This window comes from Gorilla gorilla, chromosome 10 (genome assembly GCF_029281585.2).
Source record: "Gorilla gorilla gorilla isolate KB3781 chromosome 10, NHGRI_mGorGor1-v2.1_pri, whole genome shotgun sequence".
NCBI classification, from domain to species: domain Eukaryota; kingdom Metazoa; phylum Chordata; class Mammalia; order Primates; family Hominidae; genus Gorilla; species Gorilla gorilla.
Genome location: NC_073234.2, coordinates 81,791,158 through 81,807,353, shown reverse-complemented (window position 1 = coordinate 81,807,353; position 16,196 = coordinate 81,791,158). Strand labels below are relative to the sequence as shown.

At 37.7% G+C, this 16,196-nt stretch overlaps 1 protein-coding gene across 5 annotated transcripts in view; it reads left to right on the top strand.

The window, feature by feature from the left end:
• GRIP1 (glutamate receptor interacting protein 1) overlaps positions 1-16,196 on the top strand; it is a 324,577-nt gene that overhangs the window by 146,625 nt on the left and 161,756 nt on the right. For all 5 annotated transcript variants that reach the window (XM_055357003.2, XM_055357000.2, XM_055357004.2 and 2 more), the window contains 2 exons: positions 8,523-8,598; positions 10,737-10,882. In XM_055357003.2, coding sequence (XP_055212978.1) covers positions 8,523-8,598; positions 10,737-10,882 — 222 coding nt within the window. The remainder of the gene's footprint in view (positions 1-8,522; positions 8,599-10,736; positions 10,883-16,196) is intronic.

The following is a 16,196-nucleotide window of genomic DNA, read 5'->3' as shown; positions in this document are numbered from 1 at the left end:
TCAGCTTTCTACATATGGCTAGCCAGTTTTCCCAGCACCATTTATTAAATAGGGAATCCTTTCCCCATTTCTTGTTTTTGTCAGGTTTGTCAAAGATCAGATGGTTGTAGATATGCGGCATTATTTCTGAGGGCTCTGTTCTGTTCCATTGATCTATATCTGTGTTTTGGTACCAGTATCATGCTGTTTTGGTGACTGTAGCCTTGTAGTATAGTTTGAAGTCAGGTAGCGTGATGCTTCCAGCTTTGTTCTTTTGGCTTAGGATTGACTTGGCGATGCAGGCTCTTTTTTGGTTCCATATGAACTTTAAAGTAGTTTTTTCCAATTCTGTGAAGAAAGTCATTGGTAGCTTGATGGGGATGGCATTGAATCTATAAATTACCTTGGGCAGTATGGCCATTTTCACGATATTGATTCTTCCTATCGATGAGCATGGAATGTTCTTCCATTTGTTTGTGTCCTCTTTTATTTCATTGAGCAGTGGTTTGTAGTTCTCCTTGAAGAGGTCCTTCACATCCCTTGTAAGTTGGATTCCTAGGTATTTTATTCTCTTTGAAGCAATTGTGAATGGGAGTTCACTCGTCATTTGGCTCTCTGTTTGTCTGTTATTGGTGTATAAGAATGCTTGTGATTTTTGTACATTGATTTTGTATCCTGAGACTTTGCTGAAGTTGCTTATCAGCTTAAGGAGATTTTGGGCTGAGACAATGGGGTTTTCTAGATATACAATCATGTCATCTGCAAACAGGGACAATTTGACTTCCTCTTTTCCTAATTGAATACCCTTTATTTCCTTCTCCTGCCTAATTGCCCTGGCCAGAACTTCCAACACTATGTTGAATAGGAGTGGTGAGAGAGGGCATCCCTGTCTTGTGCCAGTTTTCAAAGGGAATGCTTCCAGTTTTTGCCCATTCAGTATGATATTGGCTGTGGGTTTGTCATAGATAGCTCTTATTATTTTGAGATACATCCCATCAATACCTAATTTATTGAGAGTTTTTAGCATGAAGGGTTGTTGAATTTTGTCAAAGCCCTTTTCTGCATCTATTGAGATAATCATGTGGTTTTTGTCTTTGGTTCTGTTTAAATGCTGGATTACATTTATTGATTTGTGTAGATTGAACCAGCCTTGCATCCCAGGGATGAAGCCCACTTGATCATGGTGGATAAGCTTTTTGATGTGCTGCTGGATTCGGTTTGCCAGTATTTTATTGAGGATTTTTGCATCGATGTTCATCAAGCATATTGGTCTCTTTTTTGGTTGTGTCTCCACCAGGCTTTGGTATCAGGATGATGCAAACCTCATAAAATGAGTTAGGGAGGATTCCCTCTTTTTCTATTAATTGGAATAGTTTCAGAAGGAATGGTACCAGCTCCTCCTTGTAGCTTTGGTAGAATTCAGCTGTGAATTCATCTGGTCCTGGACTTTTTTTGGTTGGTAAGCTACTGATTATTGCCACAATTTCAGATCCTGTTATTGGTCTATTCAGAGATTCAACTTCTTCCTGGTTTAGTCTTGGGAGGGTGTATGTGTCGAGGAATTTATCCATTTCTTCTAGATTTTCTAGTTTATTTATGTAGAGGTGTTTGTAGTATTCTCTGATGGTAGTTTGTATTTCTGTGGGATCGGTGGTGATATCCCCTTTATCATTTTTTATTGCATCTATTTGATTCTTCTCTCTATTCTTCTTTATTAGTCTTGCTAGTGGTCTATCAATTTTGTTGATCTTTTCAAAAAACCAGCTCCTGGATTCATTAATTTTTTGAAGGGTATTTTGTGTCTCTATCCCCTTCAGTTCTGCTCTGATCTTAGTTATTTCTTGCCTTCTGCTAGCTTTTGAATGTGTTTGCTCTTGCTTTTCTAGTTCTTTTAATGGTGATATTAGGGTGTCAATTTTGGATATTTCCTGCTTTCTCTTGTGGGCATTTAGTGCTATAAATTTCCCTCTGACACTGCTTTGAATGTGTCCCAGAGATTCTGGTATGTTGTATCTTTGTTCTCATTGGTTTCAAAGAACATCTTTGTTTCTGCCTTCATTTCGTTATGTACCCAGTAGTCATTCAGGAGCAGGTTGTTCAGTTTCCATGTAGTTGAGCGGTTTTGAGTGAGTTTCTTAATCCTGAGTTCTAGTTTGATTGCACTGTAGTCTGAGGGACAGTTTGTTATAATTTCTGTTCTTTTACATTTGCTGAGGGGTGCTTTACTTCCAACTATGTGGTCAGTTTTGGAATAGGTGCAGTGTGGTGCTGAAAAAAATGTATATTCTTTTGATTTGGGGTGGAGAGTTCTGTAGATGTCTATTAGGTCCACTTGGTGCAGAGCTGAGTTCAATTCCTGGGTATCCTTGTTAACTTTCTGTCTTGTTGATCTGTCTAATGTTGACAGTGGGGTGTTAAGTCTCCCATTATTATTGTGTGGGAGTCTAAGTCTCTTTGTAGGTCACTAAGGACTTGCTTTATGAATCTGGGTGCTCCTGTATTGGGTGCATATATAGTTAGGATAGTTAGCTCTTCTTGTTGAATTGATCCCTTTACCATTATGTAATGGCCTTCTTTGTCTCTTTTGATCTTTGTTGGTTTAAAGTCTGTTTTATCAGAGACTAGGATTGCAACCCCTGCCTTTTTTTGTTTTCCATTTGCTTGGTAGATCTTCCTCCATCCCTTTATTTTGAGCCTATGTGTGTCTCTGCATGTGAGATGGGTTTCCTGAATACAGCACACTGATGGGTCTTGACTCTTTATCCAATTTGCCAGTCTGTGTCTTCTAATTGGAGCATTTAGCCCATTTACATTTAATGTTAATATTGTTATGTGTGAATTTGGTCCTGTAATTATGATGTTAGCTGGTTATTTTGCTTGTTAGTTGATGCAGTTTCTTCCTAGTCTCGATGGTCTTTACATTTTGGCATGTTTTTGCAGCGGCTGGTACCAGTTGTTCCTTTCCATGTTTAGTGCTTCCTTCAGGAGTTCTTTTAGGGCAGGCCTGGTGGTGACAAAATCTCTCAGCATTTGTTTGTCTGTAAAGTATTTTATTTCTCCTTCACTTATGAAGCTTAGTTTGGCTGGATATGAAATTCTGGGTTGAAAATTCTTTTCTTTAAGAATGTTGAATATTGGCCCCCACTCTCTTCTGGCTTGTAGAGTTTCTGCCGAGAGATCCGCTGTTAGTCTGATGGGCTTCCCTTTGTGGGTAACCCGACCTTTCTCTCTGGCTGCCTTTAACATTTTTTCCTTCATTTCAACTCTGGTGAATCTGACAATTATGTGTCTTGGAGTTGCTCTTCTCGAGGAGTATCTCTGTGGCATTCTGTGTATTTCCTGAATCTGAATGTTGGCCTGCCTTGCTAGATTGGGGAAGTTCTCCTGGATAATATCCTGCAGAGTGTTTTCCAGCTTGGTTCCATTCTCCCTGTCACTTTCAGGTACACCAGTCAGATGTAGATTTGGTCTTTTCACATAGTCCCATATTTCTTGGAGGCTTTGTTCATTTCTTTTTATTCTTTTTTCTCTAAATTTCCCTTCTTGCTTCATTTCATTCATTTCATCTTCCATCACTGATACTCTTTCTTCCAGTTGATCGCATCAGCTCCTGAGGCTTCTGCATTCTTCGTGTAGTTCTCGAGCCTTGGCTTTCAGCTCCATCAGCTCCTTTAAGGACTTCTCTGCATTGGTTATTCTAGGTATCCATTCGTCTAATTTTTTTTCAAAGTTTTTAACTTCTTTGCCATTGGTTTGAATTTCCTCCTGTAGTTCGGAGTAGTTTGATCGTCTGAAGTCTTCTTCTCTCAACTTGTCATTCTCCGTCCAGCTTTGTTCCATTTCTGGTGAGAAGCTGCGCTCCTTTGGAGGAGGAGGGGCACTCTGCTTTTTAGAGTTTCCAGTTTTTCTGCTCTGTTTTTTCCCCATCTTTGTGGTTTTATCTACTTTTGGTCTTTGATGATGGTGACGTACAGATGGGTTTTTGGTGTGGATGTCCTTTCTGTTTGTTAGTTTTCCTTCTAACAGACAGGACCCTCAGCTGCAGGTCTGTTGGAGTTTGCCAGAGGTCCACTCCAGACCCTGTTTGCCTGGGTATCAGCAGCGGTGGCTGCAGAACAGTGGTGGCTGTATAACAGTGGTGGCTGTAGAACCGTGGATATTGGTGATCCGTAAATGCTGCTGCCTGATCGTTCCTCTGGAAGTTTTGTCTAAGAGGAGTACCTGGCCGTGTGAGGTGTCAGTCTGCCCCTATTTGGGAGTGCCTCCCAGTTAGTCTGCTCAGGGGTCAGGGACCCACTTGAGGAGGCAGTCTGCCCATTCTCAGATCTACAGCTGCGTGCTGGGAGAACCACTACTCTCTTCAAAGCTGTCAGACAGGGACATTTAAGTCTGCAGAGGTTACTGCTGTCTTCTTGTTTGTCTGTGCCCTGCCCCCCAGAGGTGGATCCTACAGAGGCAGGCAGGCCTCCTTGAGCTGTCATGGGCTCCGCCCAGTTTGAGCTTCCTAGCTGCTTTGTTTACCTAATCAATCCTGGGCAATGGCAGGCGCCCCTCCCCCAGCCTCGCTGCCGCCTTGCAGTTTGATCTCAGACTGCTGTGCTAGCAATCAGCGAGACTTCATGGGCGTAGGACCCTCCAAGCCATGTACGGGATATAATCTCCTGGTGTGCCGTTTTTTAAGCCCGTTGGAAAAGCTCAGTATTAGGGTGGGAGTGACCCGATTTTCCAGGTGCCATCTGTCACCCCTTTCTTTGACTAGGAAAGGAAACTCCCTGACCCCTTGCACTTCCTGAGTGAGGCAATGCCTCACCCTGCTTTGGCTCGTGCCCGGTGCGCTGCACCCACTGTCTTGCACCCACTGTCTGGCACTCCCTAGTGAGATGAACCTGGTACCTCAGATGGAAATGCAGAAATCACCCATCTTCTGTGTTGCTCACGCTGGGAGCTGTAGACCAGTGCTGTTCCTATTTGGCCATCTTGGCTCCACCAGGAATGTTTTAACAGTTCACATTTCTTGATTGTTTTTGTCTTCACCTATAAGATTTTATACTTCACCAGAGTAAAAATTCTATCAAAATTATTAAAACATTAATTAAAATTAAACATCTTAATAAATATGTATGCATCAAAGTATAAAAGAGATGTGGATAAACTTGTACAGATTTGGATTTGTCTTAAGTGATTGAGTTTTAAATAGTAGCTTTCATTTTGTGCCAGTCACTTAACAAATCAATCAATCAAATGTTTATTAAGCACATGTCAACATGTCAGCATGGAAAGAAGTACTATGGAGTCATAAGACAAGACCTTGATCTACAAGGAATTACAGTCCAGTGAATTTAAGACAAAAGTTGATAGAGTGCTCAAGTGAGTAGTAGAGAGGATGTGGAACTAGGAACTCATTGAGAGGTTTAGACTTGTAGTTATTACATTTTTCTGACCAAGGCCTATTTTTAGGTGGAGCAACAGAGCCCAAGATCATTTACCCTAACCATTCCTAAATTTCTGTTTAAAATAACTAGATGAATATAGTGAAAAGTCACTGTACAAGTAATTTTTGGCTGAAGGGTGATATATACAAATCTGTTTTGCAATACAGATCTGAACGAGAAGGTTCTTGAATCACATGCATACATAGCCTAATTATTGAAACACTATACCAAAAAATACTGCTGTTGCAGATATTCATTGATAGTGACTGTATGGTTAGTCAATAGCGAATCAAATTACTAATGAAAGAGCTAAACCAAGAGTAATTTATTATTAAGAAATAAACAGAATAGAAGCAACTGAAATGTGCAACCACCTCAAGACAACTGATGATGTAATGTTAGTAAAACACCCTTCCCACAGTTTGCAGGAATTTCAGCTATCTGTGTGTATATCCAGGAGTTTTATAATGTGAGCTTAGAATACTGCCTGGTATGTGGAGGCACTTAATAAGTGAATGATTGAATGTTGCCTAGGTTTGTGTGGACATCAGACTTCATAGTATTATACTGATTTTAAAAAACTTAAGTTACAATAAGCCAGTATTAGTTTATGAGGACCACATTTTTATAGGCCTTAATAACTCCCTTAATATGTTGGTTGAACATAAAAGTTTTTGGAGTTTTGAATAATTTCTCAATGAGAATCAAATATAGGATTTCTGTTTTTAGATTAGTTAGAGGTCCATCTAGAGGATTTTCCCTGTTCAAAAGGTGGTCACTACCCATCACTTAAGAATCACTGGTTAATCAGAATGAGAAAGTGCTGTGAGTAAATATTAGTATGGCAGATAAGATATTTTGGCATAGATGGGAGTTGAGCTAAACTTAGATCAATAGAAAATACTAGGACAGTCAGGAAAGAGGAGAAGATATTGCAGATGGAGCATGTCTGTTTAGTATGGGAGAAGTTCTTCTTAACCTAATAGAATGGAACTTGCAACATTAAGCTTTTAGCTGATGAATGGAATTATATTTCTAATGCTATAAGTCACAGGTTCTAAAACCTTTATTCCCTAAACAATAGAAGCTTGCATCCATAGAATAAAAATGATGTTCTGGCCTAAACCTTGGAGTGTTAAATTTCAGTTAATGCAAGCAAGCCAGAAGAGATGAGTTGGACTGGTAGGAAAGGCACTCTGCCATGAAGTTGCTTTACACTTTAGACAAGGAAACTTCTCTAGTAATTCTCAAATGTAAAATTGTAGGTGGGCCTAGTCATTTAACATATGCTGCTTGATATTCAGATTTGGTCTGCACTGTGGCCCTGGCATTGATATTTTCAAAAGGCATCCCAGTTGATACTAATGTACACCAGGATTGAGAATATCACTGGTCTCTGAGTGGTTCCTGTTTGGCCTTGCTGCTGCAAACTTCCAGAACCTAAGTAAGTCACACAGGGAACTTGGTTCATTACAAATAACAGTAAAATGCCACATATCAAGAAATATAGAACTACCTCACACTTTAACAAGCATTCGATATTACATATTGAAATTTGTAAATGCAAACAAAAATTATGGAACGATTTCTTGCTATCTTTGACCCCCATCCTTTTCTCAATCAGTTTTCCTTTAGGGAAAAGCAAACCTATCCTTTATGATCACCTTGCAAAAGAGAAATTATGTAACAGTATTTACATAAATATGGGCAAGCATTTGTGGTAACATTTAAAATTTTCATTTTAAAATTTTTTTCTGAGAAAGTGGTGAATTTCTTATTTTAAAGAGGAATTTCTAAAGAAGCTAAACACGATGCAAGAATAAAATACTGAATGAGAGCTTTTACCAATCAATCACACTAAACAAATCACTTGTCGTAGAAGTGAGCACAAAGGAAGCATTTGCCTTCCTGAGGAACTGTGAATGCCTTTTAATTTTTCTCTTAGGCTATTTTCTATAAGTTGACCCTTCGGCCTATGCCAGGTTTGGGAAATGTCCATCTGTTCTAGCAGGCAAACATTAAGGGAGCAATAATTGACAATAGGTTTATATTTATCAGATATTGGCAAACTAGAAAACTCCCAGATGGACAGTCAGGATGGTGATGTGCAAAGAAATCAGGTCACATAAAGAATAGATAAGGAAACTGGCATTGTTCAACATTAAGAAGGTGAGATTTAGCCAGCGTATAATCTCTGTTTTCAACTTTCAGAAAAGCATTTTTGTAAAAGAGAGCATACATTTTTATTTTACTGCTCTGGATCATAGAACAAAGACCAGTGGATGAAAGTTAAAGGAAAAGAGATATCAGTTAAATATTAGGAAGAACTTTCTAACACTCCTTGGTGTCCAAATGTGGAGTGAGCAGCCTCACATCTAGTAAGTAGGCCAGCACCCGTGCATTTCATGCAGACGCTGGGGGAGCACAGATTAAGGAAATTGTACAAAAGGGTCATGGATTAAAAAGAGAATTTACAATAAATTACCTTCCATCTTGAAACATCTATGTTTCTATGAATTCTTGTGGAGAAGTTTTTCTAACAGAAAATTAAAATTCCCATTCAAGGATTGCAGCTGGCTTGACACAGTCTGAAAAATTTGCCCCAAATTTTTGAACATCTCACTTTTAATGAAAGCCACTTGGTCACTTGAATTTTTTTTTTTTTTTGGCTTTCTTTTTTAATACTAGGATTTTTCTTTTACTTTGGTTTTTGTTTCCTTTATGTTAGGTTGTAGACTTACTGACCAGTATTTTAGATCAGTTTGATTGGCACAGATATACACATCTGTACCGTATAACTGACAGCTGTTCAAATCAGGCCAGTACTTGATATAATCGGTTGATTCTCTTGCCATTCCAGTTGTTAAATACTTTATATATTACCTGGTTACAGCCATATATTTATTGAAAGATGGAGAAATGGTGACTTCAAAAATATATTCTATATAAAATGAGCAAGACCTTTAAGGCTTTTGTATGCCTCAAGGAAAATTTTACATATTTTCCTCCGTACATCAAGTAGGACATTTCTCAGCTGATATCTTGTAGGTGATTTTTTTTTAAATGCCAACAATGAAAGCAGTTTTAAGCTCTATTCCTTTTCTTTGCTAGGGGGAGCACATGATGATAGAAATAAATCTCGTCCAGTTGTGATAACATGTGTTCGTCCTGGAGGGCCTGCTGACAGGTAAAATTTATCTTTCTGTGTCACTATCCAAAATAGAATAAATAAAGCTGGGGACTTTAACATAGAAGTTGATAAATTAGAAATTTTACAGTAAAATGTAGCTATTAAGCAAACATGTTACAATGTGAAAACTGAGAGTCTGAACTATGGAATCTGAAAAAAAAAGGTTTGCCTCTAGATTCTATACTTACTACATTATATCTTTGTCAAGTGACTTAATACTGAGCTCAATTTCCACCACCATTGGAAATGTAGGTAATAATACCACCTTTCAGAGCTGTTCAGTTTTATCAAAGATTGGAGATACATAATGCCTTGCAGGGGGCATGGCACAGGGGAGGTACTTACAGAACTCAGCATTTAGGCAGATGCTGGAAATGCATCTTCGCCTGTTGCTAATCTCCCAGCCTGGACAGATAGGTGGTGGTGGTGAGATTCTTACCATTCTCAACATGCTTATTATTAGTGTTATTTTTTGATAGTGACTGTGTAGGTCAGAATGGAAGTGACTTTCCGTAAAATGGAAGACATTTCATTAGTCTCTAGAGTTTTCTTTGCATTTCTCTCCCTTGTTAATTTGAATATGTGAAGGGCAAATGCCTTCAACTTTCCTGTTATAATTAGGGCCCCGAGTAAACTCACAACTTAGGTGTCTCTGGAGATACTCATCTCTGTATTAGTTTCCCACAGCAAAAGTTGACTCTATAATGATGGGGGAACACAACTGCTGCCATTAGAGATTGTTGAAGGGGAGGAGGAAAATGCACTGATTCCTCCTGTCTCTCTGTTTCAGACCAGGATAAACTTAAAAACCTTTGTTAAGAGATAGAGATAATAATAATAACCATTATTTATTAAGCATTTACTATGTGCTAGGAACTGTTCTGAGGGCTTGGTGGACATTATCTTATTTTATCCTTACAACCACCCTCTACATGAGGTCTTTGTATCCACATTTACAGATGACAGAACTGCCAGTATGGCAGTGAGTAAGTCAAAGAACTGCGGGAGGAATTCAGGCTTCTTTTCCTTTGAAACTCATATGATTAGCTCACTTTTAAGAAAGTGATATTTCATATAAAATTAGAAAATAGGAAAACACTGGTTTCTTACTTGTGCTGACATATATTTGCTTTTGCAGCAGGTAACAAAATGTCCAAGAGTTTCCCCTTTTCCCTTCTCATGTGTCTAGTGAATCACTCTTCCTGAAGCAAATTAGAATGTTTTCATTTCTTATTAACATTTAGAGTTGGAGTTGACAGAAATGTCAAAACATAGGCTACGAGCTTGTGAGTGGCATACTTGTATTACCAAATTAATTTAGAACTCAAAGAAATCTGAGAATTTAAGAAAAAAATTGGAGCCAAAAGACTTAGAGAGTGAACTAGGTGAAAGATTTTTATTTCAAAGGTCATTATTATTCTTTCCAAATCCTAAACATATAATCCCACCATTTGATTTTCTCATTTTTGTGCCCCTCCCTGAGGCAGGGAGTGTTATCTGGGGGCCACCCTGGCTGTACTTTTGTGGTGTCACTGAAGTCCTGAGTCATCTCTCAATGCCTTGAGTGTCTGTGGTCACAGCAGGGAGGATAGCATTTGCCTTCCTCTTCCAGGGAATGTGAGATCGAATCAATTTAATTATTGCCAAATGGCCTTATAAATCAGTAGGGAAATTTATAGACAAGGGAGATTTCTCACCAGCAGTTCCTATCCTGCTTGGATTCACTGGTAATGATTTGAATGAAATTCGCAGGCTTTTCTGCTTACCTGACTTTGGGAAAATAGGTGAATAGTATTTTCTGGCCTCCAATAAATCCATTTTAGACATTCAGGCAAAAACCTAGAAAAAGGGAAAATGTGCCCTTCTTACTTTTGTACTCCAAGAATTACCTGTGGGTAAGTAGGTTTTTTTTGCTAATGTGTAGTTATTTTCTCATTACTGATTTTCATATTACAGCAATTTTCTGTTCAGGGTTACTTCTTTATACTCTTACTGTCACATTTGATGCTTAAAAAGAATGCAAATGAGATGGATGGCAGAATATGTGTGACAAAACGAATCTGGCTAAAGTGACTATTAATACTAAGCCCCATTATGCTAAATTAATCAAGATTATTCCCTTATTCTCCCTTCAGAGAGGGCACGATCAAACCCGGTGACAGGTTGCTCAGTGTGGATGGAATTCGGCTTCTTGGAACTACGCATGCTGAAGCCATGAGTATTCTTAAACAATGTGGACAAGAAGCAACACTGCTGATAGAATATGATGTATCAGTAATGGGTATGTTGGAGTCCTGAGGGTGTGATCTCTAAGCACCAGACCGTCACTGTCTGTCCCTGGTAAACCACGTTGGATTAAGTATGTATTGTCATGCCCTCCTGGAGCAGACAGAATTCATAAATACTATATCATTTTACTCTGTTTGAGTTCAGGAAGATGTGAGTGGCTGTACTTTACAGTGATGTAGAGTTCTCATGTCAATAGGTTCCATAGTAAAGTCTCATTCTGTCAGTGTTTCACCTAGCAATCAGCTCTTCTATGTGGATTACCCTTTGGCAGCAAAGTGTTTTTTCCCCTCCAAATCGCAAAAATAGTATTATTAACTTAAGGACTGGTACTTTTTTTATTATTATTACATAGAGACTGACAGCAGTAGGTGATTCCTTTCCTTCTTGTAACTTCACAGTACAAAGCCAGCTAATCAAAATAATAGAAACGACCATTTATTTCACAATCAGATTTAGGGATAAGAAAAATAAAGGAGATGTAGTATCATTGATTAAAATAAAAACTTGAGTGCAGTTTTCTTTTTTTAAATTATGATTCTACTAGAAAGAAATTATTTCTATACTCATACCTATAGTAAAACTGACAAGATATTCTCATGTGGATCTTAAATGTTAAGAGAGCCAACGTCTTGTGAATGTTGACTAAGGCAGAAAAATTATAAGAGAATGAATTGGAACTTGAAATTGAAACTTAAATCATGCTGTGAGTAAACCTTACAATTATCAGACTCGATTAGGTGACCTGACTTTACCAGCTAGTTTTATGTTGTGAAATGTAGCTGAGAAAAAGAGGCTTACTCTATAACTGCATACTCCTTTATTTCTCACACTGTATGACTCATATATAACAATGTCATACAAGAATATTCTTAATCTGTCTGCTGGCCTGAAATGTCTGGAGACTATGAGGTTTCCTAATGGGAAAGTATGAAACTTAAGGAGTTTTTAGAAGGATAAATGATATGGTATGCCCTTGACATGGAAAGTTCACAAATGAATATTGCCTCCCTTACTTTCCACCTTGCTTTTTTCCTCTCTCCTTTCTTCTCTCCATCCTTCCTTCCCTCCTTTCTTTCTCTCTTCTTTTTGTTATATGTTTTTTTTTAATTAGATGTTGAGTTAGATGATTTGGGTTCTGTTTTCAACTCTACTAATTTCTAGATATTCGTTTGGAGCACATGATTTGATTTCCCTGTGCCTTATTTGTCAAATGGGGACTAGCATCCCTATTTTAAAGACAATTATGAAGATGAAATCAGATTACATAAGTAGGGTATATTTTAAATGATGAGACAAGTGGATTGTTAACATTAAAAATTGAAGCAGGTATTTGACATCTAACTCATTTATTCAGTCTACAAACATTTATTGAACTAAATGGCAGGGACCAGGAAGAAGATGAACAAAATAGACCTGGTCCCTGCTCTTATGAAGCTTGCAATGGATAGGAAGAACAGACAGTAAACAAGAATATTACCAAACAAATAAACTCATAAAGTGTGATCATTGCCATAAAGGACAAGAACAGTATTCTGTAATAGGGAATAAGGGCAGGCACAGGTGAGGGTTGGCAGGTGATTTAAATAGAGCAGTCAGTGAAGAGGTAACAGGTTAAAACCCAAAGGCTTAGAAGGAACCAGCTCCCAGACTGAAGACAATAGTCTCTGTAAGGCTGAAGCGTTCCACATCAGAGAGACAAGGTCTCCTCCACTGGGATAGATACCATTTAAGGGAAGAGCCCTCCAAGTTTCACCATTGCCAGGGTCAGGAGGGAATGGGGTGTCCCTACCTGTTTGCCTTCTTTCCAACTCACTCTCACATTCTGAATGAAACCTGACAGTTTTCACACCCTAGAGTTCCCAGTCAGCTCCTTATAGGAGAAAGTGGACCATCAGGAAGGAAACTCATTTTAAGAGTTCCTCAAGGTTGCTGAATATAAGATCATTATACAAAAAATCAGTTGCCTTTCTGTATATCAGCCAAAACAGAAAGTTAAAATTTTAAGGTATCCTTTATAATAGCAATAAAATTATAAGGTTCCAAAAGGAATAAACCTTATAGAAGTTATATGTACCCATTATAGATATAGATATGCATATGCATATGCAGATGCATAAAAGAATACTTAAATACGTAAAGACCTATATTATGATCTTGGAGGGGAAGCTTTAATAGCTAAAATATGTCATTTCTCCCAAATGTATCAACAAATTTAATTCTATTTAAAATCTCAAAAAAAGCATCTTTGAGGTTACCTGAATAAGCTGTTTCTAAAATGTACATGAAGTTAGAAAAGGAAGCAGGGAAAAATAGTCAAAATATTTTTGAAACAATCTGAAGACAGAGAAGATTGTTCTACCCAATATCAAGACTCATTCTAAAATTGTGGCCTTAAGTCTATCTAATATTAACATGGGATAATAAAGAGACCAGTAGAAGAGGATAAAATGCCTGAAACAGACCACTGTCCATATGGAACCAGAGGTATAGTCAAACATCAGTGAAGAAATGTTCAACTAATCAGTAAATGATGCTGGGACAATTAGCCTCTTGGGGAAAATTAAATTCCTACTTCATATTACACCCAAAAATAAATTCTATATTTACTTAACCATTTCCCAGTAGATTGCTATTATAAATAACTAAAAAGAATATCTTTCTACCTAAATGTTTGTCTGTATTTCTCATTTCATTGAGACAATGTGTTAAATATATTTCATACATAATTCCAATTGTCTTCCAGAAAAGTTGCACTATTTTATATTACTACCAGCAATGCTTTAAGTGTACATCTCATCAGAGTTTGTCAATATTGAATATTATCATTTTTAATATATCTGATTTCTTAGGTAAACATTGCATTATATTTTAATTTAACTCAAAAAATTTATAGTGCAGGTAAGTATTTTTTCATATGGTCATTTTCATTTTCTGTTGTCATTTATGTCCTTTATTCATTTTTCTGTTGGAGGTGCTTTTAGTTTTTTGTTCATTGGCTTGTATTAACTATTTATATATTAAAGGCATTAGTCATCTGTTTTTCATAAAAACTTTTCTCAGTTGCTTATTTCCCTTCAAAGTTATTTATGGACGTCCATTGTAATAGCTTTCTATCACTCTTAGATAAAGCTAAATAGATACAACAATTTCAGTTAAAAACTTAAGATCTTAAATTAGATAAGGAACAATAGTTCAGTGGTATATGTACATGTCACTATCAGCATTTTGGTCAAAACCATTCAACAAGTCTCTAGGAATTTCCAAACTTTCACACATCTTCTATCTTCTTCTGAGCCCTCCAAACTGTTCCAACCTCTGCCTGTTATCGAGTTCCAAAGTCACTTCCACATTTTCGAGTATCTTTATAGCAGTGCCTTATTTCTCTCAATACCAATTTTCTGTGTTAGTCCGTTTTCACACTGCTGTAAAGAACTACCTAAGACTGGGTAATTTATAAAGAAAAGAGGTTTAATTGATCCACAGGTCTGCATGGCTGGGGAGGCCTCAGGAAACTTACAATCATGGAGAAGCAAGGCACATCTTACATTATGACAAGAGAGAGAAAGAGGAACCACCATGCACTTTTAAACCATCAGATATTGTGAGAACTCACTCACTATCATGAGAACAGCATGGGAGAAAACTGCCCCCATGATCCAATCACCTCCCACCAGGTCCCTCCAGCAACATGTGGGATTACAATTCAAGATGAGATTTGGGTGGGAACACAAAGCCAAACTATATCAACTAGCCTAAGGAGGGAATTTATTAGCCTACAAAAGTAAAAAGCCCAAGATATATCCTGGCTTTAGAAACAAGTTTAATAATGTCATAGGAGTTTTCTCTCTCAGTTCTCCTTGCCTGAGAAAGGGTCTCCTATGTCATGGCAAGATGGTCCTACCACCCAAAAGTCTACATTATTTTGAGAGTTTGTGATGCCAGAAAAAGAAACAAGACTGATCTCCTCTAAAAGACTCTTAATGATTTAGCTTCAGGCAAATGCTGATCACTACACTAAACACTGTGTCCAGGAATATAGTGGACTCTACAACTGCGGTATGGAAGGCAAGAACATATGTTGAATGGCCCAAACAGAATGAGCCAGAGAAAAAGCAACTTCCCAAAGTAGATGATGTGGGATTGACAAAGAAAATAATAGGTGCCATTTTAAGACACAGTTAAATGTTAAATATTATATTCCCACTAATAGTATATGAGAGTTTCCTTTGCTTCACATCCTCACTAGTGCTTGGTATTTGTATTAGTCCATTTTCATGCTGCTGATAAAGACATACTCAAGACTAGGCAATTTACAAAAGAAAGAGGTTTAACGGACTCACAGTTCCACGTGGCTGGGGAGGCCTCACAATCATGGCAGAAGGTGAAAGGAACATTTCCCATGGCGGCAGACAGGAGAAGAGAACTTGTGCAGGGAAACTCCCCTTTATAAAACCATCAGATCTTATGAGACTTATTCACTATCACGAGAATAGCATGGGAAAGACCCACCACCATGATTCAATTACCTCCCACCATGCCCTTCCCACAACACGTGGGAATTGTGAGAGCTACAATTCAAGATGAGATTTGGATGGGGACACAGCCAAACCATATCAGTATTCTCTGCCTGTTTCATTCTAACCATTCTGATCAGCATGTGGTAGTATCTCATTTTAAGTTTGATATACATTTCCTGGATGAATAACAATGTGGAGCACCTTTTCATTGCCAGTGAGACATGCTTATGGCTTTGGTTTTACTTTCATTAATAATACTTTGATTTATTTACATACTATTACAAGTACACAAATTATTTCTTAGAAAGTGTGTGTGTGTGGTGTATGTGTGTACAATATAGATATCAATACCTCAACCCTGGAGTCAGATATATTTATTCAGTAAATCTCAAATGATAAACTTTAGCAAATTCAGTCATCTGTTTAGGAAAGCTATTGAAACTATCAGTTTTATTAAATAAAGTTTAATTTAGTCTGTGTTGACATTTTAAAGACAATTTTTTGAAATAAGGAAGACTGAGAAAAATAAGTTTGAAGAAAAATTAAGAGTTCAATTTTGGATATGCTAAGTCTGAGATGTCTGTCCATCATGTAAGTGGAGGTATGAGTTGAAAGTTGAGTATTTTGGGTGGAGTTCAGTACACAGGTCAGAGCAGAAGATATAAATTTTTAAGTCATCATCACTTATATTGCAATGCTAGATGAGACACGTAGGGGAGAAAGCTTAGACAGAGAAGAGAGAGGCCCAAGGACTGAGCTCTGAGACCATCCAGTAGTTACACCAGGAAT